This window comes from Notamacropus eugenii, chromosome 2 (assembly GCF_028372415.1).
Source record: "Notamacropus eugenii isolate mMacEug1 chromosome 2, mMacEug1.pri_v2, whole genome shotgun sequence".
Taxonomy (NCBI): domain Eukaryota; kingdom Metazoa; phylum Chordata; class Mammalia; order Diprotodontia; family Macropodidae; genus Notamacropus; species Notamacropus eugenii.
The window spans coordinates 461,133,466-461,159,090 of NC_092873.1; the positions used below are offsets into that span (position 1 = coordinate 461,133,466).

Genomic DNA, 25,625 nt, shown 5'->3' on the forward strand with positions numbered 1-25,625 from the left:
CTAGGTCTATGCATTAGGAAGATGATTTTTGGTAGCTCTGTTATGGTGTTGTAGAGAGTGGAGATGCTAGAAACAAGGAGATAAATTAGGGAAGATATTAGATGAGGTCAAAAACTGGGGTGATAACAGTGGGAATGGAGGGACTGGATGGATCAAATGCCAGTGAATCAGAAAGCCCTCTGGGCTTGCTCCTGCACATGCTGTCCAATGCTGGATCAATGCTTGAGACTGTCTGGATTATCTGAAATATTTGTAGTTGGCAAAGGAAAATGTTATCCATCAGCTCTGATTTGCTATTCCCATGTTGTATGTGCAATCAGTCTTCTTCAGACAGCTAATACCAAATGGGTTTGCTGGTGGGGTGTGGGGAAGGAAGGGGAGGAGAATCTGATTTCTTGCAGTTCCACTAGTCATTCTTTCCCCAACACACAAACAAGTCTGGCTTTTCCCAGAGTACTTTTCAGCACTTCTCTAAAGTTTCCCATCTGGGATGCTTGGTCACTCAGTGGAAGAACCTCTCTAAGTGCTCTGGGGAGGGGTTCTGTCTAGCTTTTCATTTCCTTACTAAAGTCATTCAAAATCTAGATCCAGATGCACTCTCTCTCTCTCTCTCTTTCTATCCTCCCCCCTGAAACGTCAGGTGGCATGCAGCACCATTCATTGTCATCAGCCTGTCTTCAGCAGCAGCACAGCAGCACGAATATCACAACTCATAGCCAATACCTACCAGCCCTGTCTGACTGATCAGGCTACTGAGTCCAAGCCATGATTGTTAGAGAAAGCTGTGCTGAGTAGCCCACCAATGATGATCAGAAATAGTTCCCTGTGGGATGGAGGAGTGGTGGGGAGTTGGCTCGGTCTAGACAATTTCTAACAATCCTCTGAAAGCCTTGGGTTCTGGGACTGGAGCTTTGTATGCAACAATAGATTGAAATTCCTTACTGTCTGCTTTTCCCACCCCAGGCTTGATTTATTGGCACCCTCTCTGGTTAGTGCTTACATAAGAATTTGGAACTATAAACTGGAATTATTTCTTTTGAATGGGAAGTGATGGAAAAAGAAAAAATTCTTTGCAAAATCTATAGATGATAACTCACATTTGTATGGCATGAAAATGCAACCAACACTACATTCAGTACTTGTTACTATGTGCAGAATGTTGTGCTAAGGCCCAGAGAGAAGATATAAAGTTGTATGGTCCTTACTTTTTAGAGATCACAGTATAGAAGGGAAGGAAAAACACCGAGAGATAATGCTAACGTACAGCATAAGATGAGCGCATTAGGAGGAAATGAAACTTCTATGTAAAGTCTTGGAGATTCAAAGGTAGAAGAATGGGGAGATGCATAGGAGAGACTTAAACCCAGGTGATGTGTGATTTGTGTGACTAGGAACTCACCAGGTGAAGAGAGAGAGGAAGGAGTGTATTCCAAGGACAGAGAACATATTGTCCATGCAAAGGCATGGAGACATGAGAATACGTTGTGTTCAGAAGAGGCAGAAAGTTGTCAAGAGTGCCTGAAGCATAATTCACATGGACAGAGGTAATAAACCTTTATAAGCATTTATGAAATGTCACAGGACAGACATGTGTTTATGTTGCAAGATGAAGTGCTGGAGTAAGCACTCATATCAGTGAGATCCCAGATCCACCAGTGTCAAAGTGCACGTTTTATTCCTTCCTACTAAACTATAAGATCCTTGATGGCAGAAACCATCTCGAGCTTCAAATCACCCTCAGTGACCAGCACAGGGTTTCTTATACACAACAGACACTGAAAATATTTGTTGAATCAAATAGAGTGTATCCCATGGCACTACTTCATTTAAAAAACAGGAAAAATCATGATGTCATGATACCTTATTTCCCTGCATTCTTTAAGCATAGGCTATGGATCCCTGTGGGCAGAGTGGCTTAAGGGAAAGCAGACTGACAACAGAGAGATGGAATAGCATTTAAGTGCTTTTTATCCCTTCAAGATGGCCACATTGGATACACTGGACAAGTGTATCTTCTTTAAAAATTTGTAACATCATTTGAGAGTCAGCATTAGGAGTTTGTGGAATGATCATAGATTTCATGATGGGCTCAATATTTTTTTTAATGAGAGCTGTCCCCAAATATCATATGCTGACCTATACGGTAGTAAGCTCTACTTTTCTGGAAGTTTTCAACCTCCTCCTTGTCCTATGAGAGACAAGAAACAGAAGAAACCAATGTAAGGAGATGAGTGATGTTCATGATACAGTCCCTTGGGGCTTGGGCAGCACATGCCTCCTCTTCCCAAACCAATTTATTAGTTTAACCAGAAAGTAAACAGAGGACAGAGATACCAAAGGAGAAGAGTGCAAGCAGCTAAAAGCACATACAAGCTGTCCATTAAGAACAGAAATGGCATTTAAAATATGGCATCAAATAAATGAGGCTATTTTATCCCACTTGGCATTTTCATCATCTTTAAAAATGAAAAATACAGGTTTTATACAGTGCAGTATGTAAATCTACTCTATACATATATAGTATACACAAGCAAGCACATTGTGCTCTGCTGGGGACATTTAACCACACGTTTTTATACGTTATTTCTGGACTGACAGCCTGAGAAACAGGCTACAGCTCCACTGTCAATCCTTATCATGGGTTGCTCACACTGGGGGACCCATGGTCACATCACCTGACACTTTCTTCCCTCCTCTTGTCAAATTGAGAATGAACCTGATAATGGGCAGGAAGAAGTGAGAAGGTGGGCATCTTTACAGTACAAAATTCACCATCCCTGGAAAAGTCTGAGTGAGATGTAAGGCATTCTCAATTTGATTTCTTTTTCTTGGCCATGTATTACAGCTCTCCAGACCTTTCCAGGACCCCAAGTTTGATTCATTATGGCTGTTCACAGAACATAAATGAGACACAACTTTTCAAAATCGCATTACAGAGTTGGCACAAAGAAATCTATGTATATCATCTCTATTTTATAATCTCGGTTCACTTCATCTTTATTTTTACTTTTTGGAATGCAGACTAATATTCTGAGGAAAAAAGGTTTTGAAAAGGACGACATTCTGTGAGTGCTTACGCATCAGTATCAGACATGTATGGCTTTTAGTTCAAACCCCTAAAATGACTTTCACCACACCTCGGACTCTGGAGGAAAGTGGTGTAGTTGGCAATAAAAATTTCACTTCCAAGTGAGACAGAGTAATAGCAGCTATGGGGGACCATAGGCAACATTAACTGCTTTATTCCATTTGGAGAATGTACCTTGTTAAGAAACATTTCAGTTGGCATGCACCCCCTGACCCCACAAGGCTGTCCCCCACCATGCCCTGGGGAGGCTGTGGGCTAGGCACAGTGATGCTACAGAAGTGAATGATAAAGGAAAACTGGGCACTGCTACAATAAACAGGCACTATCTTCAAAGGCAACCAATGGGTCAAGTGATGCTCAGGAACCACTTCCTTCACAGACTCCAAGCCACCCATCTGAGTCAGTCTCAAAAAAAGAGTTCTACACCTGAGGAATAATTGCACAGAATGATGAGGAACAGCAATTCTGATGTCAGAGGACTGGCATGATAGGCAGCTGTGCATGCAAAAGGCATTTATCTGGAAAAGGCAACAACCAGTGGCATTCAGACAAGGGCAGAGTCCACGTATGTAGGGCTTCTTTTTCACTTCCTTGCCTGGCTGGTAAGTAACCAAAAACATGACTGTTTGTGCAAAAACAAGCATGGCCCACTTTCTGAATGTTTTAAAAGGGAAAAATAAAGTGATTATCCTGGTACTGAATGGGTGCCAAAAGAAAAAGTGTTGGTTGGAGAAATTTGATGATGATACAGTGAGTTTTTTCTCCTCCCCCTTTAGAAAAGCAATTTGATGAGTGAATGGATCAAGGTAGATCATAGATTTAGAGCTGGAAGGGACCTTAGAGGTCAATGAGTCCAACCTCCTCATTTTACAGATGAGGAAACTGAGGCCCAGAGAAGTTAAATGACTTGCCCAAGGTCACACAGGTAGTAAGTTGAAGAGCTGGGATTTAGACTCACGTCCTCCAGCTCCAAAATCTAGCACTCTTTCCAACTGAACTTCTTTAATTTTTGCTGGGGGGAGACCCAAGCTCTTTCCCTATTCCCCAGCCCAGGCAGAGTGTGGCATGTGCAGGCAGATGCTATGGGGCACCGGCTTATCCAGACCCTTTCCAAATCGGTCTTTCATGCAGCTGACGGTGGCTTTTCTCACCCTGCATTTGTTTGTTTGTGGTGGCACTTGATTTTGAGAGGTTTTTCTCATCTTAGAAAAATAAAATTTGAAGTTCATGTTATAAGTAAATACTGGCACAAAGGAAAATTCGTATTCCTAGGATTTGATTCCATTTAATTGGAAGGTGTAAGGCTACGTATGTTCTCAGTTCCTTCTTTTTTTCCCCTATAAAAAATGACCATATCATCCTAAAGCAATGTGCAAATTTTTTCCCATAGTCCAGAATATCCCATAAAGTTCCTTTTATATATATATATATATATACACATATATATAAAATATGTTTATGTTTATATACACACATACACAAAGACGCATATATATTTCTATATGTGGGTAACTTTGCATTCTAGTCACACGTTGGTCAAGGAGGAACACTGGGGCAGTAGTTCATCCCTTTCATATCTAGCTGATCTTGGAAGTCCCCAAGGTGTCTTGCGCAGTGTCATACACGTAGCAGATGCCCAATAAATATTGGCTGACTAGATGAAGGCTCCCTAATACTGGGTAGTAGTTGGAGTTCTTTTTCCAAACTCCTCCGTCCCATTCCCTGCTTCGGCAAACTGTGGGCTAGTCCCGCAGCCCTCTCAGAGGGTGATTTTGCTGTGCCTGTTGCTCCAGCAGCCTCTCTTTGCTGTCCTGGGCAGGGTCAGGCTGGTTCGACTGCGCAGTTTCACCTGGTCATCCACGGTGGTTTTCTTCCTTAGGATGAAGTCAAAGTTCACCTGGCTATTCATAGCATAAAAGACATTTGCAGTATCTGGAATGACTAATTCTGGAAAAGAGAAGAAACAGAAAGAAGTAAGTATGTTTTAGTCTAGCATTGATCTCAAGAGTCATTTTCAACCCTCAGCTCTTCAGTCGCCTCTATGCTCTCCACCCCCCAAATTCCATCAGTTGTCAAATCCCAGCGATGCCACCTCCAAGATATCCCTTTGATCTGTCTCCTTCTCTCCATGGACGTTGCCCTCGGAGCCTTGCAAGGGCCTCTCTAATTCATCCACCTCCTTCCAGCCTCGCCTCTTCCCTATCCACCCTCTCCAGGCCGCAGAGGTGCCAAACCAGAGGGCAGCCAAGGCCCTGCTCACAGTGTTCCCACAGTTCTCTATTGCCTCTGGACAAAAATACAGACTCTTCAATTGGGTGCTCAGAGGCCTTCCTTGACACTCTCATGTCAGCCTAAACTTGTTCCACAGTATTCCCTTTCATGCACAATCTGTCTCAGTCAAAATAAACTTACCTTCCCCACTCTGAGGACCCCAATCTCTGGCTCCCAAGCTTTTGTACAGACTGCCACATGCCCTTCCTCCTCTCCACCTATTAGGATTCTTAGCATCCTTTGAGGCTCATCCCACCTACAGGAATCTGATCTCACCCTTTATTATTAGTACGCTCTTCCTCCTTAAACTAGACATTATTTTCCTATTTAAATGCTGTCTATCCCTACCCCATCTCCCAACAGAATGTAGGACAGGGATTTTATCACTTTTTTTCTTTTTATGGCACCACAGCCTAGCATGGAGCCTTGAACATCAAAGTGCTCATTGGATTGCATTGGTATGTGAAATACGCAAGTCCTGAGACATGATCTTAGTTCCTGAGATTTGAATCAATTCAGAAATCAAAACCCAGAATGGATGGCACCAATCTGCTTCATCCTAACTCAAACTCATGTATTATTTTCCTGACTGAATCATGAATTAGATGCCTTCTCAGGTCCATTTCAGCTCTAGACCCTATTAGAACCTGTACAGTTCCTTCCCCACCACCACCATACCATTACCATGCAGATGAAGAAAACAGAGGCCCAGAGTGGTAACTTGTTAAACACTAGATAAAGGTAGAGTCCAGACTAGAACCCAGACCTATTGACTTTCCCTGCACTGTCTTTCCTCCCAAAAGACAAGGAATCCATAATGAGAACACAATACTTTTCTCAAAGCACCTAGTCAATCCATTCAAACCAGAACTGGATCCATGTTTTCCAAAACTAACCAACATCCAAATAGCCCATGAAGTGAAGCAAAAGTGAACCACTATTTCGTTATGGTTTGACTCTTGCCTCTTTCAATGCCCTGAACACTGTTATGCAAAGATAATTAATAAAAGGCAGACTAAGCTCAATAACTCCCAGTCTTGACTTTGTAATATCTAATGACTTGTTCCAATTGCCTCTAGGAGTATAGTGAAATTCTCATTACAAAACTTATTTTCATGTGCATTAATTTTAAAAATTCATAGGACTTAGAGATGTGATGATCTCAAACAGGAAAGATAGCAGTAGGATGTCACAACTGTAGTCACGGTTCTCGATGGCATGGAATTGATTAATTAATAGTGAGTGTGAGATCTAGGTTGTTTGGAGTGATCTACTCTCCCACATTTGGTTTAAGGGAAAGAACCCTGGACTACAAGTCTGGGAATCTAAGTTCTAGCCTCAGATCTACTAATTAGCTGCAATTCCTTGGGCAAATCACTTCACTTTTCTGATCTCAGTTTTCTCATCTGCATAATGGGAGTATAGTACAAAAATAATAGCTCTCAAACATTTTGGATTTAGGATCCCTTTACACTCTTAAAAATTATTGAGGACCCCTCCCACCAAGATTTTTTGTGTATATAGGTTATATCTATCAATATTTAATTTAATTAGAAATTAAATCATATTAGCATTATTCTTAAAATTGTTTTCACCTCACAGACCCACTGAAAGAGACTCAAGGACCTTCAGGGGTCCCCGGACCATACTTTAAGAATGCTTTACTAGATATTACCTGAAAGCACTCTTACTTCTGATATGTTTGATTATGTATTTGTGGCACTGAATTGTATAGAAAAGACTTCCCTACAGTTATATCAGGAACTGGTTTTTACTTTCTAAAGTGAGTGAATAATAAATTAAAAAATAATTGTTATAGGCAATAGTTCTCTGGGAGCTGGAAGAAATACAATGGGAAATCTGGGAGATATTAAAAAAAGAATTCAAAAAAAAAAAAGAATTCAACAAAAATTGTTTTATAAACACACACACACACACACACACACACACAGAGTCCTACTATGTGAAGGAGAGGTTAGCTCTCCAGAATGACCATCTCAGAATTTTAAGGATCTCCAGAGGCCATCTTTGATATGTAATATTCCAGAAAAGGATTCCTTGAGTGGGAAGCATCCCAATGCATTGAAGGCTTACACTGAGAACTCTTTCTTTGGGATGCAGAGGAAGAGAAATTTTAAGTTCAAGTATTAAGAGTAGCAGTTACTGATACCTGAGGATCAATCACAAATGAAGATAAAGCTTTTCTCTGGAAATACCATGTGAGGCCAAGGGAACATTTCATTTGTAAATCTTCATTCAGTTTGCAGACAGCTCTTACGGAACATACTGTGTAGGTAAAGGGAGTTCACCAGAAGAGGAAATGGGTGTTTGGACAACTGAGTCAAGTTTGTAAAAACAGCTGGAACTCTGCTGCATGCATTATGAGAAAAGGGTGTTTTTTAAAGGCTACTTTTTTCAATCCTATGAAAGATGTCACCCTGTTACCTACTCAGCTCCAGAATATGGTCAATATAAAATATAAATATAAGAATGTTCCAATCTATTTAATTGATCATGTCCATTCCCTGCATTCCAAATTTGAAGAGAAGTGAACAGCAGAAAACTTGGACCTCAGTCCTGTTTCCCCCATTGCCAAAGTCAGTATAACTGTCATTTGACACCGCTAGGCCCCACTTTTCATAAGGCGAAGGGTTTGCTTGATGATCCCTTCCAATGCACCTGAGATCCTATGGCTAGAGATGCCTGGAGAATTCAACTCACCTTTGTCCTCTGAGATGACCTGGACAAGCTCATAGTCATCTGCTGGGTCTGAATCAAGGTTGTGTTTCAGCATGGCTCTCTGGATAACAGCCGGAGTTTTATCCTGGCTCGTCAACTGGAAATAGATTTGAAAAAAATATTAAGTTCCATGTTTCATGAAAGCTTTGTCCCTTATGGTCCCATTAATATGGTATTCCAAGGCCTAACAAACTCAGCACTGTCAGTGAGTCACTCAATAAACTTATTTTTTTTAATTTTGTAAATTAATGTTTGTTTTCAGTTTTCAACAATCCCTTCCATAAATTTTAAATTTTCTCCCCTTCCTTCCTGAGGTGGCATGCAATCTTATATGGGCTCTGCACATACATTCTTATTAAACACATTTTCACATTATTAAACACATTTCACATTCACGTTGCATAGAAAAATTAAAACAAATGGGAGAAACAATGAGAAGAAAAACAAAACATAACATAACAAAAGAGAAAATACTCTGCTTCATTCTGCATTCCAATTCCATAGTTCTTTCTCTGGATATGGATGGCACTTTGTATCAAGAGTCCTTTGGCAATGTTTTAGGTCCTTGGCTGCTGTGAAAGGCTAGGTCTTTAGAACCAGTCCTTTCACACTGTGGCTGTTACTGTGAACAATGTTCTCCTGTTTCTGCTATTTCACTCAGCCTCAGTTCATGTAAGTTGAAGAATTTTTACAACTCAAAGGCTTTATTTCTAAAATATAAAGGCTTTGTTTCTAAAATACATAGAGAACTGAGTCAAATTTACAAGAACGTAAGAAATCACTGCCCAATTGATAAATGGTCAAAGGATACGAACAGGTGGTTTTCAGAGGAAGAAATTAAAGCTATCTACAGTCATATGAAAAATGCTCTAAATCACTATTGATTTGAGAGATGCAAATCAAAACAACTCTGAGGTACCACATCACACCTATCAGATCATACTTAACATGACAAAACAGGAAGATGATAAATATTAGAGAAGATGTGGGAGAGTTGGAACACTAATTCATTGTTGGTGGAGCTGTGAGTTGATCCAACCACTCTGGAGAACAATTTGGAACTATGCCCAAAGGGCTACAAAAATGTTGCATACCCTTTGACCCAGCTATATCACTTCTGGGACTGTATCCCAAAGAGATCACAGAAATGGGAAAGGGTTCCATATGTACAAAAATATTTATAGCAGCTCTCTGTGTGGTGGCCAAAAACTGGAAATCAAGGGAATGCCCATCAATTGGGGAATGGTGTCTCCCATTCATTTTAAATCTGTGCAACATGACTAAGGTGAAAATGTGTTTAATAGGAATGTATGTGTAGAATCTATATAAGATTGCACACTGTCTCAGGGAGGGAGTGGGAAGGGAGGAGGGAAGGAGAGGGAGGGAGGGGAAAAAAATCTAACATATATGAAAGTGATTGTAGAACACTGAAAACAAATAAAATAACAATAAAAATTAAAAAAAATAAAAATAAAATGGGAAAAGGACCCAGATGCACAAAAATATTTATAGCAGCTCTCTCTGTGGTGGCCAAGAACTGGAATTTGAGGGGATGCCCATCAACTGGGGAATGGCTAAACAAGTTGTGGTATATGAATGTAATGGAATCCTATTGTGCTATAAGAAATAAACACTTATTAAGTGCCTATTATGTACCTGCACCGTGCTAAGTGCTGAAAAGATGCATGTTGGTGCTGTGATTTCCCATGAGGGCAATGGCTTCTGAAACTACCCTGGGATTCCCCCTCTTCCCTTACTTAGAACCTACATAGAAGACATTACTGGGGTTGGGGGTATGGGGGTGAAAGAGGGAACAGCCATTGCTGATAATGGACAAAGAATCAGAGGATCTGGATTCTGTCCTGGGCGCTACCATGTGACCTTCTGCAAGACAACGAGTCTCCATTTTCTCCCCTGTAAAATGGGGTAACAACACCAGCAGTCTCTACTTCACCGGGTTGTTCTCAGGCTCAGACTCCATATAAACATGAGGTACACCCAACAACAACCATCACAACAACAGTCATAATTAGCATTTATATAGTGCCTGCTGTATGCCAGGTGCTTTGTTAAACACTTTACAAAAATTATCTTGTGATCTTCACAACAACCTTGAGAGCTATCATTATTCTCATTTTACTGTTGAGAGAAAAGAGGCAAACAGCTTAAGTGACTTGCCCAAGGTCACGTAGTAAGTGACTGAGCCTGGGTTTGAACTCAGGTATTCCTGACACCTGGCACAGTGCTTGAAGCACTGGACAACCTAGCTGCCTGGGAGTGATTATATTTGCATCACCATGCTTCCAACACGCTGCACCTGGCAGTGAGCAGCATCTGTATACAACATGACCAAAATGACTAAGAAGCTACTCGGTGGACCTGTTCTATAGCAAATAGCTCTCCACAGTTTGTAGGAAGGACCACTTTTTGTGGTGGTTGTTTTTAAAAAATTTTTTATTATTGATTTGTTTTCAATTTTCTACAATCACTTCCATAAGTCTTAGATTTTCTTCGCCTCCATTTCCCCTCCTTCCCTGAGATGGCATACAATCTTATATGGTTTCTATACATACATTCTTATTAAGTACATTTTCATATTAGTCATGTTGCATAGAGGAGTTAAAAATGAATGGGGGAAACCATGAGAAAAAAAATACAGACCAAAACAAAACATAATACAAGAGAAAATATTCTGATTCACTGCGCATTCCAATTCCATAGTTCTTTCTCTGGAGGTGGATGGCATTTTGCCTCAAGAGCCCTTTGGGAATGTTTTAGGTCGTAAGGACCACTTTGTGCAGAGTTTCACCCGCATTGGAAGGGAAGGATGGCTTGACAGTCCAAGGGGATTACTCCTCAAGACCCTATTTTCTCCTCTCTCCAAGAAGACTGCTCATGGAACAGAGGTACTCTCTCTCCAAAAGGACCTACTCATTGACTTGTGAATCTGGAAAATGCCAGTATGCAGATCCTTGCCTGGGAGCATGGTCATTGCTGCAACTGCTATCACTTATGTTTGGAATATCAGAGATGAGAAGGGTAAGGCTGACTTCCCATAGTTTCCAAAAGTTGAGCAACTGAGCTAAGGACCCACTCTAGAATGACAGCTCTCCTGTACTGCTCTCTCTTCTGTGAGCATTGTGATCCATACAGTAATTCTTTAGAGCAATATTATTTAATGCTGTTTTCCTGAGATTGAGGCATTTTGGATACAACAAATGAGACAAATGATAAATCACACGTATCCCATCTGTTCCATAATAACAGCCATTGGCGTGTTTACTTCCTGCTCCTTACAAGCAAGTCGCCCATCCATCCGCAGCAAGCAGTTTTATTTTCATTTGTTTGTTGCTTTCTGTTCAGGGGCATCAATGAATCTGAAGATACCAGCACAACAGGAAACACATTTTTTCCTGAACATTAAAGGTTTCTCAGCTTCATTCCTATCCTACAACATGCCTGATGAAGCAACCGGTTCTGACTCCATTTATTAAAATCAGTCTCTTGAAAACAAATAGCAATGGCTTTGCTTATCATCCTGTCCCTGAGACATCTGTGATATGAATTTGCAAGGGGAAAACAGGTGCACATCCTAAGTCTGAAAGAGGAAGGTCTGTTTCCTGTCAGCCTGGATGAAATGCTCCCTCAAATGGTGCAGACAGTCTGAGCTACCTGCACACAGCCAGCAGTGACAGGCATGAAAGGCGTTCCATGAAGGATTACTGTGAGCTGCTGATGGATTTAGTCAGCTAAATGCAAGCTTCTTATCTAAGGAGAAGCTCAAGAGAGCTTCAGCTTCTTAACTAAAGAATCTGTAGCCTCTAACTTCCTCTGACATGTATAATGTAAGAGAGGAGGGAACTTTCTCTGGGGACTTATCCTTTTGTGTAGCAACTTATAAATGCAGTCCCATACCTGTTTTGAAATGTTTTTCTTTAGAAGCTGGAATGCGTTTTGTTCCTAGAAATAATGCTATACAAAATGGGTAGGTTCTCAGGCTAGCCTACAAAAGCCCTATTTAACTCATAATGTACTGGATATTACACACACACACACACACACACACACACACACACGCATACACATGTGTGTATAACTGTAATAATACCATACAACACTGAATCTAACCACCATGTGCAACAGTGTTTCAGTGGAGGTGGAGATGGTGGTAGTGATTGTGGGATGTATTCAGAGTTTCAGAGTTCCATAAAGCCAAGAAATGAATGTTATCTCCTCCCCTCCTTCAGTGATGAATGGGGGGAGGGGGGTGTGCCCTCTCCTCCACCTTTCTTCTAGCTGTCTGGAAGTTTCAAGCTATTGGAGGTGGCTCCTATGTTCCAAGGTAGGGAGTCTGGGGTGAGGGACAGGGACTGGTGCTCTGATTGGTTACAGGTAAGGAACCAAGTTGGGCTTGAGCTCTGGAGGACACTTTCTTACCTCTCAATTCTCTATCAGAATCCTTCTTTTCTTTCTAAAGCTCAAGAAATTAACCTGTCACCTTGCCTTCCACAACAACTTGATATCACTTCTAGGTAAACATTTTCTACTCACTTTACAACAGAACTAAATTTTAGAGAATTTCTATGGAATTTTAATTCAAGCAACAACAGGAAAGCTGACAAGAAATCAAATGACTACTTTCCAGGTACCACTCTCCTTCCTCTTTTTTTCATTTAGATGCTATAGGGAAGACAGCCACTAGTGCCCTCTCTCCTAAAATTCATTTTGCTTCTGTGTGTGTGTGTATACACACACACACATATACATATACACATAATATGTATATATTATACGTAATGCTTTTACTATTAGAGAATGGGGGAAAGGGAAGTGAACAGGTAAGTTTCTACTATGTGCCAGGTAATCTGCTAAGTTCTCCACAAATGGCTTGCCCAGGGTCACAGAACTAATAAATGTTGAAGGCTGGATTTGAACTTATTTCTTTCTGCCTTGAGGCCAGCTAACAGTCACTATTAGAATACCACTCATTGAGTATAAGGGGTTTCTGTATCCCTAATACTAAGCACAGTACCTGGCACATAGTAGGCACTTAAAATTTCTTTTTGATAAACTAATGGATTTTATACAAAGTACGAAAGTCACTTCTATGCAACTAGCTTCTGGAATAAAGCTAGGTTCAGACTAACTGTTCAGAACTGAACTATTCTGTCAGAGTGGCAAACCTAGGGTAAAACCATCCTTCCAATCCCCCAGGCTCTGACCCCAGAAGATTGCTTTAACTCCTCACTACTGCTCATCCCCCACATCCAGTCTGCTGCCAAGGCCTATGAATTTTACCTTTGTGACCTCTCTGAAACACATCTGCTTCTCTCCTATGATACAGCCATCACTCAGGAACATGCCCTCACCGTCTCACCCTTGGACTTAGCAATAGCCTGCTGGTGGGTCAGCCTGTCTCAAGCTTTTCCCTGATCCAACCCATCTTCCATTTAGGCACCAAACTGGTTTTCCTAAAGTGAAGATTTGGCCACATCACCCTTCTACTCAGTAAACGCCAATTTCCCTATCACCTCCAGGATAAAATACAAGATCCTATGTCTGGCATTCAAAGACCTTCATGACCTACCCCCTCATAGCTTTCTAGCCTTCATATGCCTCAGTCCCTGTGACATTGTCCTCTTTGATGTGCCATGAACCAGACCCTCTCATCATCAGGCACTGTCTGGCTGTCCTCTGTAACTGGAAGGTTCTCCTCCTCATCTCCATTCTTTGGCTTCAAGTCCCAACTAAAATCCCATCTTCTAGATCTAGAATCTAGAGGAAGCCTTTTCCGACCCCTCTTCATTCTAGTGCCTTTCCTCTGTTATTTCCTTTTTATCTTGTGACAAGGCTTGCTTGTACATATTCCCTTTGCTTGATACCTCTTCCATTAGATTGTTAGCATCTTGAGGGCAGAGATTGTCTTTAGCCTCTCTGTATCTCCAGCACTTAGTACAGTGCCTGGCACAAGGCAGATGCTCGATCAATGTTTATTGACTGATCTAGAATACTTTGTTCATTTCTAGGTATGACATTTTAGGCAGGACGTTGGAAAGCTGGAATGTGTCCAGAAGAAGGCAACCGGCACAGTGAGGGACCCGAAAACAACGTCATTGGAGGGTTATAGCTCATGCAGATAGTATGTCTCACAATGCCTGACTGGTACTGGAATCACTGAAAATGTTTAGCTTAGAGAAAAGACCGTGGAGACACAGGATCTGTCTTCAAAATATTTGAAGAGGTGCCATGTAGAAGAAATATTAGTCTTACATGGATGGGTCCTGGGGAAGAATTAGCCTAGTGGGTAGAAGTTCTAGAGACAGACTTTACCTTGATAAAAAGAGAAACTTGCTAAAAAGTTAAGTATATCCCAAAATAGAAATGAACTGCTTCAGAGGGAACTGATAGCTCTCACTGAAGGTCTTCCTGACTCCAAGTCCAGCACTCTATAAACGACAGCACATGCCTCTCTGCTGTGTGTGTGTGTGCGTGTGTGTGTGTCTGCTAAAATCCTATTCAGATGCCTCAGCAAGTGGTGGAGGTGACTCAAGGCTGGTAAAGTCTATGTTAATCCATCAATAAAGATTTATTAAGTGCCTACTGTGTGCCAAGTACTGTGCCAAGCAAACTGTGGCACCTTCTAAGCTGCTATGGAAGAATGTTGTCTTGTCATTGACCAGGTCTTGAAATTAATGACGATTTTTACAAGAAAACATATGTTCAGTCACACAGCAAATCTAAAAGACTACCTACTAAAATATAGAGAGCTTGGTATCTGCATGAGAGTGAGGAGATTCTTAGAGTATTAAAGCATTTTTATATTAAATGATCACATGCTAACAGCACATACATTTAGGGCTGTTGTCCAAGTGGCACCCTCCTCTCCCTGAGAGAGACTCCTCTTCTCCCCTCCCCTTCTCACACATCTCATGAACTCACTCCCCACCTCCATGCACACTACACACACACACACACACACACACACACACACACACACACACACACACACACACCCATGTGCATATGTACACACCAAGTCAGCCTGAGCATTCATCTACCTGGGTGAAAGGGCTAGAACATTTACCATGATGCTCTTATACATGTTCCCATTGTTGTCTTCTACACTGATCCGGATTATACAGGTGTCTTCATTCTGCTGATTGTAAACTGGAGACAGCACTGTCGAGGTAATGGATGTGACTGAGATGGAGCGTTTGTGGTTTTTCGGGTTGTTGTTGGTGACCGGAGGGGAGGAAAGGGGGTTTACGAAAGATGACAACCCTGAGGAAGTTGTGTCCATAGAATGGATCGAGGAACAAGACGAAGAGGATTCAGAGAGCTAAAAAGGAAAAAAAAAAAAGGAAAATGTGAACCTTGAGCAGAAGCTTTTCGCTACTCTCAGAAAAGAGAAGGGACAGACACATAACCGTACACACTGTTCTCCCCATATATACATATACCCCATATATAGCTTCTTTTCTGATAGAGAAAACCCAGTTTTTAGAAGGAATGTCAGCGTCTTGGTCCTTTGACTAATTATTCTACATCTGTGAATTCTGTCCTGTCTAGTCTGGCAAGATCTTTCTTCCATCCGTAAAACGATGGCGTCAGATTCGTATCTGTTACTGACTGTATTTTTCCATAAGAACCCCCGTGTTCATTGCTTGGACAGACTTCTCTCACATCACTCTGGCAGAGATAAGGTTTCTGCTCACGCAGTGTGGATCTGAGGACCTCTGAGCTCCTTCTGGGCTGGGAGAGCGTATGATTTAAGAGATGATCTGTAAGGACTTTTCTGGCTTTAGGACTCATTTCCAGGGTTTCCAGCTACTCTTCCAGAGAATAACCAGCAGGTGGCAGCAAAGACAAGAAATATCCAATTTTGGACTCAAGCAACCCTCTCACTCTATAAGGGACTGCATATTACTTACCTCAAGCTTAATAGAATTCCACTTTTTATTTCATGTCTTAAATATCTAATTTTCTTTGCAATCTTTGTGGGTAGAAACTATATCTTCTATAACACTCATCACAGTGTCCTTAACATAGTCAGTGCTTAATATACAGTTTTTGATCACAATTATTAGTTACTTTCTCCTTTAAACACAGAATCTCATAAAGCCATTAAAATATGATTGTACTAAGACAATGATATTGAATCATAATAACACTATTGAGTACTAAATTTGATATTAAAAAATTTGACTTCAAAATATGGCTCTGACACTAGACGTGATCTTAAACAAGTCACAACCTTCTCTTAGCCTCAGTTTCCTTATTTGTAAAATGCAAATACTTTTCCTACCGAATTCATGGGATCACTGTAAATCACTCTATAAAATGTTGACTTTCTATACTCCAATTGCTGTTATAACAGAACACAAGCTCCTCAAGGGTAGAGAACAATTCATTTTTGTCTCTATCCTCAATGCCTGGCACATATATAATGCAAATAAATAGTTAATAAATGTGTATTGAATGAATGTCAATAATAGGTTCTCAACTAAAGTTCTATTCTGATATCTCATCAAGGTTGCAAGCTATGATCTCAAAGTATACCCAGAATTTCTTTCGGACTAGAGTCAAACCAAATATTTTGTTGAACTAAACAAGGCCTGGGCAGGAATTGTGGAAAAAAAGATGACTGAGTAGTGGGAGATGAGCACAGAAGAGGTCATGTTACACATTGAGGGGAGCAGAAAAAAAGCCATCAGGAAACTGTCAGGGAATGCCAGTTTTTTCCAGCTGAGATGTCATCCTTCTTTAGCCCCAGTACGGTAGCTTCAGCCCTTCCTCATTTAACCATGTCTATTGTGCATTCAGACAGTGCTGAAATTCATTTAGTCCTTATTTAATGATTCAGAAAGCCTAACATGGTCTGCCCCATACAGTGCCTCAGGACCATCAATCACTCTGAATATTAAGTCTCATTGTACAGTCTTGTAGATAACTTTGCTATAGGCACATCCATAATGACTCTATAAGATAGTCTGGAAATAATTTTTAAAAAAGACTAACAATATCAATCAGTTCCCTTTCTTATCATTTGCATTTTTCTCAAAACAATGAGAATGTATAATGGGTCCAAAATATCTTGTTGTTTAGCTTCTGGTCATTTGGATACCTACCGGACAAATGGAAATTTACTATATATTTTCCCTCCATGAGTTTTTGCAGCATTTCTACTTCAGTGGGACAACAGTATCAATAAGTTCTACTGCTTTATTCATTTAAGAAAATATCAGGTTGTCTTGTATGCTGGATGGGAGTCACTGATTCGTTATTGCAGCTCTATCCCAGTAATACTGTATTACTTTCTGGAATATTCTTATCACTGTATTTATATATTGGTCTGTTGACAAACACAACTAAGGTCCTTAAACGTATCATCTTAGCAGAATGATTTTGCTTATAATATAATCCACAGTCACTAAGATAGTATTTGTTATTGTTAATAATATTAAAAACTACCACATGTAAAGCCCTTTAAGGTTTTCATAATGCTTTAATACAGATTATTTTATCTGATCCTCATAATTACCCTGGGAACTTGGTGCTATTATCATCCCTATCTAACAGATGACGAAACTGAGGAAGACACAAATTATATCACTTATCTATAGTCACACATTAGGTAAGGCTGGATTTGAATTCAGCTCTTTCTGATTCCAGGTTGACTATGCCATGTGACCCTTATACTCTTATAATGGAGCTATGGGCTAATGATAAGTTCAGAGCATAGATGATAACTTGTTAGGCACCCCAATAGTTCTCTAGGACGTCTCTAAGTTGTGAAACAGTTGCTTGTCTACACTGGTAGTTTGCCAGAGAAATCACAGGTGTAGCCAACAATTATATATCTAAATCTGTATATAAGAAACTATTCACATACATGCATATATATTCACATATATATGCATATATATATAAAAGAAACTATTCATCTCACAGTGAAAAAAAGTGAAAACTCATCTTGAGACATTTGGTGTTTGCATAATGGAGCCCACTGCTCCACTATAATGACCTTGGAATGATTCTTATGAGTTACTTAATCTTGAATTGCTATAATAAACTCATTATTTTCAGAAAATTGGGCTGACTTTAGGCATAAGACTGATTTACTGTGATACATCAAGATTATGTTGGTACAGGTCCACTCTCTACTGACCAAAGTTGACCATATATGATGTGGTACATAAGCTTGAAGGAGTGCTGTGACCAAAAAATCCATCATCCTGCAGCTATCCTGGTAGCAAGCCTCTCTGAATTTAGCTAGACTGATGCTCAGATGACAAGTGCCCAATCTACTTCAGCCTTGTCCCTGAAGTTTTTCAGCTTGGTTTGACCTACCAAGGTTTACAATCCACTGGCAAAACCTTAGAAAGATTAAGGTGACCTCCATAGCATGAGAAGGCATTGAAGTGGGGCTTTAGAAGAGAGTTGGACTGGCCTCCTTTAATAAATGTAATCCTGGCCACGATGAAGCAAATAGGAATCATAGAGTACAGTTTAATCCACATGACAATTTGATGCTGGGTCTGTTTGTAAATTTTCTTCTGGATAGTAATCTTTGCAAATTCCAGTGTTGTTAAATTGTAGTCAGACTGGCTGGGTAATAACCAAAGTATGAATAATCCATCAGTTTTACCATCAGGGAGCAATGTAAATTGTTGATGTTAACCATGCCTCCTCCATCTTCTTCAGAAAGAGAGCCGTCTTTCCTATGGTGGCTTCTGGCTGATGCACAGACTATTTTGTGAACACTCTTTTTCTACACCAAGTGTCTCAAGGTGAGTTTTAATTTTTTTTTTACTGTGAAATAAATAGTTTCTTATATATATAAATATAGATATAAAATTGTTGACCACACCTATGATTTTTATGGAAAAGGAAACTCTCTCTACCAATGCAGAAAAGCAACTGTTCTACAACTTAGAGAAGTTGGGGTGCTCTAAGAGGATAAGTGATTTACCCAAGGTCACATGGCCATGAGGTATCAATGTGCTAGAGATAGGACCTGAACTCAGGTTTAACTCATTGAGGCCAGTTCTGGATCTCCCAAGTAATACTGGCTCTCAGATATAACTAGATATAGATATAGACATACATAGACACAAACATAGATATAAATCCTCATAGGACTGCTGCTGTAGCAAAAAGTTTGGCTTTCAGTTGGTTGTTTTACTAATACCTCATCTATGTAACCATCCTACCTTCTTTCATAGTCAAACATACTTTTTATTTCACTACTTAGGGACAAGTCAATTGATTTCTATGATCCGTCCTAGTTCTTTATTCTTTAACCCTTGTATTGACATATGTGACATATGTATTGATATACGTGTGTATGTAATATATGTTCACAAACAAAACTTTTTTTTTCATTTTCATTTCTCATTTATAAAGCCATGTCTTGGTGTCTCCAGATTCTCCAGGTCAAACAAATGATGAATGAAATGTGCTCCCATGATCATCCTTACAGCTAATTAGTTTTCAGTTAAAGTGATTCAGCTCCCAACAGAATCAGAAGAGAATAAGCCCTGAACCAGTCTGTTTTATATCAGTAGCTCTTAGTTTCACAATCATTTCCCTCAATCGTAAGACAGCAGAATGTATTACATTTATCAGTCACATGATATGCCTCAATAAAGATTATGATCAATGAGGAGGAAGGTTAAATCTTCAAATCTACAAGATGTCTAGTTACTACAAAGAGGAGGCTAAAGTAAACAGTAGCTTACATCAGTGCAAAACTTGGACTGTTTTGTCCTCACAACCATACTGAGGGAGCAACAATTTATAATTTTTTTATAATTTTATAGCGTTTTCTAATTCATATTTTAGATACAAGAGGCAACATGACATAGAGAACAGAGAGCTAATCTTGGAGCTAGGAAGACCTGAGGTCAAGTCTGGCCTCTTATATGTCCTGGCTTTGTGACCAACAGCAAGTCACTTAACTTTTTAGTGTTTTGGAGATCTCTACAAGACTCTATGTTGCAGGAAAGGGAAGTTCATCTAGCTATACCCATGAAAACCCAGATCTGATATCCTATCCCTGCTTTGAAGATGGGCAAAGTTAAGACCCAGAAAGAATCAATGGTTTGCCCAAAGTCATATAGCTAATATTAGTGTTAGAGGAGGGACCAGATTCCAAGCTTCCTATTGTTTATCACTTCCTTATCTTCCTTTTGCTTCCTCTTACCTTGTTCTTTTCCCTATAAGTTCATCTTTGTGTTTCGAATTTTAGTGTTAGATAAAATACAACACATGAACTTTTAGGTTTTTCCCTTTCAACCTTCTAGTTCTGTGGTTCCCTTCTTTTCCTTTTCCTCCTCCTCCTCCCATTTTTCTAGCTTCCCTTGAATGTGCCTTCCTTCTCTGTAACTGATCACTGTCAGTTGGTTCTCATACCACTAACGATCTTTATGAGAGTTATTGCCTTTGGGTAACCCACACAAAGACAATGATAGTTGACCACCACTAACTTCTAAGAGCTGCTTCCAATGAAGCTGCTTTTCTCCTACAAAAACCTTTGTAATTAAGCTAGATCTTCGATGCTTAGATCATGTTTAGTGACTAAACACAGAATCTAAACTAAGACTCTAAGCTCTTATCAGACTTCTCACTGCCTAGTAAGCTCCAAACCCTTATGAGAAATTCAACAAATAAACTTCAAAGTTATAAACAAAGGACTAAATAGCAAGATCTAGAATAATCTGTAAGTGTGAATTATAAAATGTATTTGACAGTGTGCTCCACAAAGGGTGTTTTTCTCTTCTTTGCATTCATTGCGACGCCTAACATAGCATTATTTACATAGTAGGTACAGAGTGAGTATTCCCCAAATGGTAGCTGAATGAAGGCCTCTTGGAGTAAAGAGCTCTGGACACAAGGATTGAGGATCAAGTACTCTTCTATCCAAAGAAGCATAAGTAGGATGGGTAGAGGGTTCAAATCCATGCTTTGTAAGGATAAGTTGAGGAAGATGGGCATGGGTGACCTGGAGATGAGAAGACTTAAGGAAGGACATGATAGCTATCTTCAAACATCTAAAAAGCTGCCAAGTGGAAGAGAGATTGAATTTGTTCAAATGAGCCTCCAAAAACTGAACTAGTTAAAGAATGAGAAGAATGTGCAAGAAAGCAGAGTTTGGATTAACACAAGTAGAAAGGATTCAGCAATTAGAAACGGCCAAGAGTGGAACTTAAGTGGCCTTAAGACTGTAAGTTTCTTATCAATGGCATTCTTCAAATGAAGGCTGTCTGAGCGCTCATTAGAAATGCTGGAAATGAGATCCAGTCTTTGGATAGGGGTTCAATTTAATTTACAAATGTTTACTAAGTGTCTACTACATGAAAGGCACTGTGCTACGTTTGGTGATACAAATGTGCAAAATAGCCAGGTCTCTACCCTAAAGGAGCTAACAGACTATTAGAGAGACTCCAAAATGTATGTAAGTGAGTATGAGGTGGAATATGATGGCAGAAAAAGGAGGGTGAATTAGAAAAGGCTACCTGGAAGATAGGAAAACTTACCTGAGCTTTGGTAGAAGAGAATGATTTTTAATTGCCAGAAATGAGGAGAGAATACATTTCACGACAGTATGAATGGAAAAGGTAGGAGATAGTGGAACAATAACGTGGAAAAGCTAGTAGAATGTGGAGTGTGGCACAGGTAACAAACAGAATGAAATAAGACTTGAAAGACAGACTGAAGCCAACCTGTGACCCATGGTAAATGACAGATTACATTGTTTGCAATTTTACCCCCTAGGTCATGAAGAGTCATTGAGGTTCCTGAGCAAGTGAGTGATGTAATCAGCTCTACAAATCAGAAAGATTATTTTAGTAGCTAGTGACTGGAAAGATGCAAGGTGGGGGGAATAGGAAGCAGGAGAACCCTTCAGAAGGCAAGACTGACCAGGAGTCAGACTAAAGGTTCAGATTTCATTAAGGTACTGAAGTTGTGTGGGCAGTATGAGTGGAGATGTTGTACAGGTAGAACTTGGCAACTATTGAGATGTAGGGGTTGAGGAAGAATGAAGAGGTAAAGATGTTTTAAGATTTCATATCTAGGTGCCTGGGAAGATGATGGTGCCATCAACAAACTATAGAGAATTTAGGGGAAGGAAAGGAGCAGGTCTGGGAGACAAGAAGATCACATCTGAGACAGGTACTTTCGAAGTTTAAATCTCTGGTTCTGTCAAAGTGATGGAACCAGAATTGCTGAAGAAATAAGGCATCATTCTGCTTTTATTCACTTGAATAAAAACGTTTCTTTTATTGTCTTTTAGCTGTAAGGGAGGTAAGAGCTAGCAAGTATCTCCTGACTACAAGTATCCAGCACTCAAAGCCAAGTAGAAGAAGTACAGAAACTTTAAAGATTAATGAATTTATACAAAGCAGACAAGTTAATATTGCATTCAGGATAGCCCCATTGTGTTTCAAGTCAGAAATTTTTGAAGAATTATGAAAAATATTAAGGGAAAATTTATAATATCAAGTTATATAAGTAGCTTACAACAGATTTTTCATTGTACCTCCCAGAAGCATCAAATTTCCCATAGTCCTTCAGAATAGTAATTCTAATATGCCCAAAGCTCTTTTCAGTAATGCCAAGCTTTTAGAAACATGACAGAATAACAGGCCTAGGATCAATAGGCCTAGAAACCCAGTTTTACAGTTCTATGTATATTGTAACTACAAGTTATTGTTTCCTAGCCAACCAAATGTAGATGTGGAGAGAGTCAATGAATGCCACTACGACCACCTGGGTGAAAAATACATTGGTTAAACTCTATCTCGATTGTTGAATGCCATACTCCAGATGTGGTTTGACTAGCTCAGAAGCCAGCGAAGTTATTTTGGAATGATTAGCTTTTTTTGATGTGTCATGGCATTGTCTAGGTATTAAACAAAAACAGAATGAGCCTCTTCAACAAGTGGTGTGTTACACTTCACTGAAGGTCTCCAAGGGGATTCTAGATAGATAAAGACTTGCATAGGGAGTTTCTATTTGCCATGAGTGGAACTAAATAACCACTGGGGACTTTTCCAACTCCAAGATGATCTGAGAATTGTTATTGCTCAGTCATGTCTGACTCTTCATAACTCCTTAGGGGATTTTCTTGGCAAGGATTTTGGTTTGCCATTTCCTTCTCTGGTGAATTAGGCAAACAGAGGTTAGTTAAGTGACTTGCCCAGGGTTACATAGGGAGTGAGTGAAAGAAGGTCTTCTTGAGTCCAGGTCCAGCATTCTATCCACTGAGCCACCTAGCTGCCTCCAGTGTAAGAAAAGAATCAGAGAATTACAAATTTGCAAAGAAAGTCAGGTCTTCTAGTTCAACCTCCATCAACAAATCCTGTCCACATTATCCCTGTCAAGTGGTAAGCTGGCCTAGGTTTAAACCTAGACACAAGGAAGCAAATATCCCTTACTGGAGGTCTCAACTATAGGATGGATGATGATTTGTTAAAGATTTTTAAGGTAGAATTCAATTCTTTTACCCTGCAATATCCCTTCCAACTCTGCGATTCTTTGCTTCTATAAAATAAGCTCAATTTTATTCAGTTCAGTCATTGTAGCCATTATGCAACCCAAGAGAAAGAGAACCAAAGTATGAGATGCAATTTGAGCTCCTTAATCACCCTCTTAACTATTAGGGCATTTGAAGGCCTGAAACTTGTAATATGATGCTTGACTCTCTGACCTATTTGTGATTCTCTTTCTCCAAGCAAATCTCTCCTAAACATTTCCTAAAGTAATTGATGTTAAAGGTCTCTGGCTTGAAAGGTCCCTTCATGTATATAGGGCCTTTGCCAAAAACATGGAACAACATTTCCAAGGTAATACGATGAAATACACCTGTTGGCTGCCTTCAGATTTATTGCTTTAAGGAAAACTTTAGATGGACTTCACTATGAGGCAAAATCGAACCTTCTCTGCTTTCACCCTTTCTTCAGAGCGCATTCCTTCCCTGGTGCTTTTGAAATGTTTGGGCTTTGCCAGGCAGTAAAGCTGACAACAGACATTCCTCCTGTAGCCAATGTCCCGTCTGGTTAGGAATGGGAGGAAGGAAAGTACCTTTTTCTGAGGCTCATCTGGTGTGTCCACAGGCGTGATACAACCCTCCTCAGCTTCTGAGTGGTTTGACTCGCACGATGATACGCTGACTGAGTCCATACTTTCTCCAGAGCTCCCACTAGGGGTTGATTTAGGCTGCTCTTTGGTGGGTGTGCTACTGTTGATCACATCTGAGCCCAAAAACAGACTGCAAGAAAAAAGAAAGAAAGAAAATACTGGGATTGGGAGTGTTACAAAGATGAAACCCAATAGTGAATAAATAAGATTTTTTGGTTAGGTCTCTGATGCTATCTTGATCTTGTGTGGTCTGATATTACTGGCGTAGGAAAGGATTTGTTATAGAGTCTATGCAAAAATTGAGTAAATAAATGCCTTAGGCTATATTATTTCCAGCTCAGAGAAGGAATAGATTTGATGTCTTCCCAGATCAGTGGTTCTGAAATGTTTCCAAGCCAGAGACCTCTTCAGAAGGACTTTTGTCCTCATCTACCACTTTCTCTGTCTACTTTCCATTGCTAAATAAACACTGCCAGAATAAATGGAAGACTCTCATTGCTATGGATGAAATAGCCAGAGGGTCTGCATGTTTTATATTAAAAAAGGCCACAAGTATAAATTCTTTGCCTTAGAGGCAAAACTTCAAAGTCCCCTTTCTCCCCATACCCAACTCCCCAAAATACCTTCTCCATATCCCCTGCAGGGGCACCTCCTTTCATGGGCCTCCAAATTCTGCAGGGGTACATGGAGAGTAGCTTCACTTAAAATCAAAATTCATGCCAGACACAAAATGTAGACACCGACATATTATAAGCATTTACAGTCAGATCTGTGAATCACCAGGAGAAACCTGAGTCATTACAAAAAAAACATCGAAAGTTTTCAGTCATACTGAAAACTCATAATCTCCACTTTACATGGAATGAAAAGCTTTCAAAATATAGAGACTCCGTGAAAGAAATTAAAATCATGTGAGAATATGAAAAAGTATATACATGTCTGTCAACAAGCATTTATTAAGCACTTACTATACGTCATACACTATGTTCAGCACTAAGAACACAAATAAAGGCAAAATGGTCCCTGTCCTCAAGGAGCTCACGGATGACAAACATGAAAATACCAAGGATATACTAAGAGTTCATGGAAGGCATTATGAGCTGGGAAGACTGGGAAAGGCCTCTTAAAGAGCTGAGTCTTAAAGGCCAGAAAATCAAGAGATAGAGCATTCTACACAAAGGCATGGAGATGGGAGATGGGAGTGTTATCCGGGAGGCACTGCAAGTAGGGGATTAATTTGTAATTTGTAATTTAAATGGAAAATATGTGGAGAAGAATAAAAGGGGGGGGATATGAAGGGACCAGGTTAGGAGGCGCTTTATGTGAGGACTGGTGGTTCCTGGGTCATTATTTAAGAATTAGAAAATCATTCAACTGTGTGTAG

At 40.0% G+C, this 25,625-nt stretch overlaps 1 protein-coding gene across 5 annotated transcripts in view; it reads right to left on the reverse strand.

The window, feature by feature from the left end:
• Positions 1-2,232: 2,232 nt before the first annotated feature.
• Positions 2,233-25,625, reverse strand: part of RGL1 (ral guanine nucleotide dissociation stimulator like 1) — a 272,674-nt gene continuing 249,281 nt past the window's right edge. For 4 of the 5 annotated variants that reach the window (XM_072648405.1, XM_072648406.1, XM_072648408.1 and 1 more), the window contains 4 exons: positions 24,185-24,371; positions 15,183-15,437; positions 8,081-8,195; positions 2,233-5,035 (listed from right to left, as the gene is read on the reverse strand). In XM_072648405.1, coding sequence (XP_072504506.1) covers positions 4,848-5,035; positions 8,081-8,195; positions 15,183-15,437; positions 24,185-24,371 — 745 coding nt within the window. In that variant the 3' untranslated portion in view covers positions 2,233-4,847. The remainder of the gene's footprint in view (positions 5,036-8,080; positions 8,196-15,182; positions 15,438-24,184; positions 24,372-25,625) is intronic. The other variant, XM_072648407.1, reaches the window with a different exon arrangement.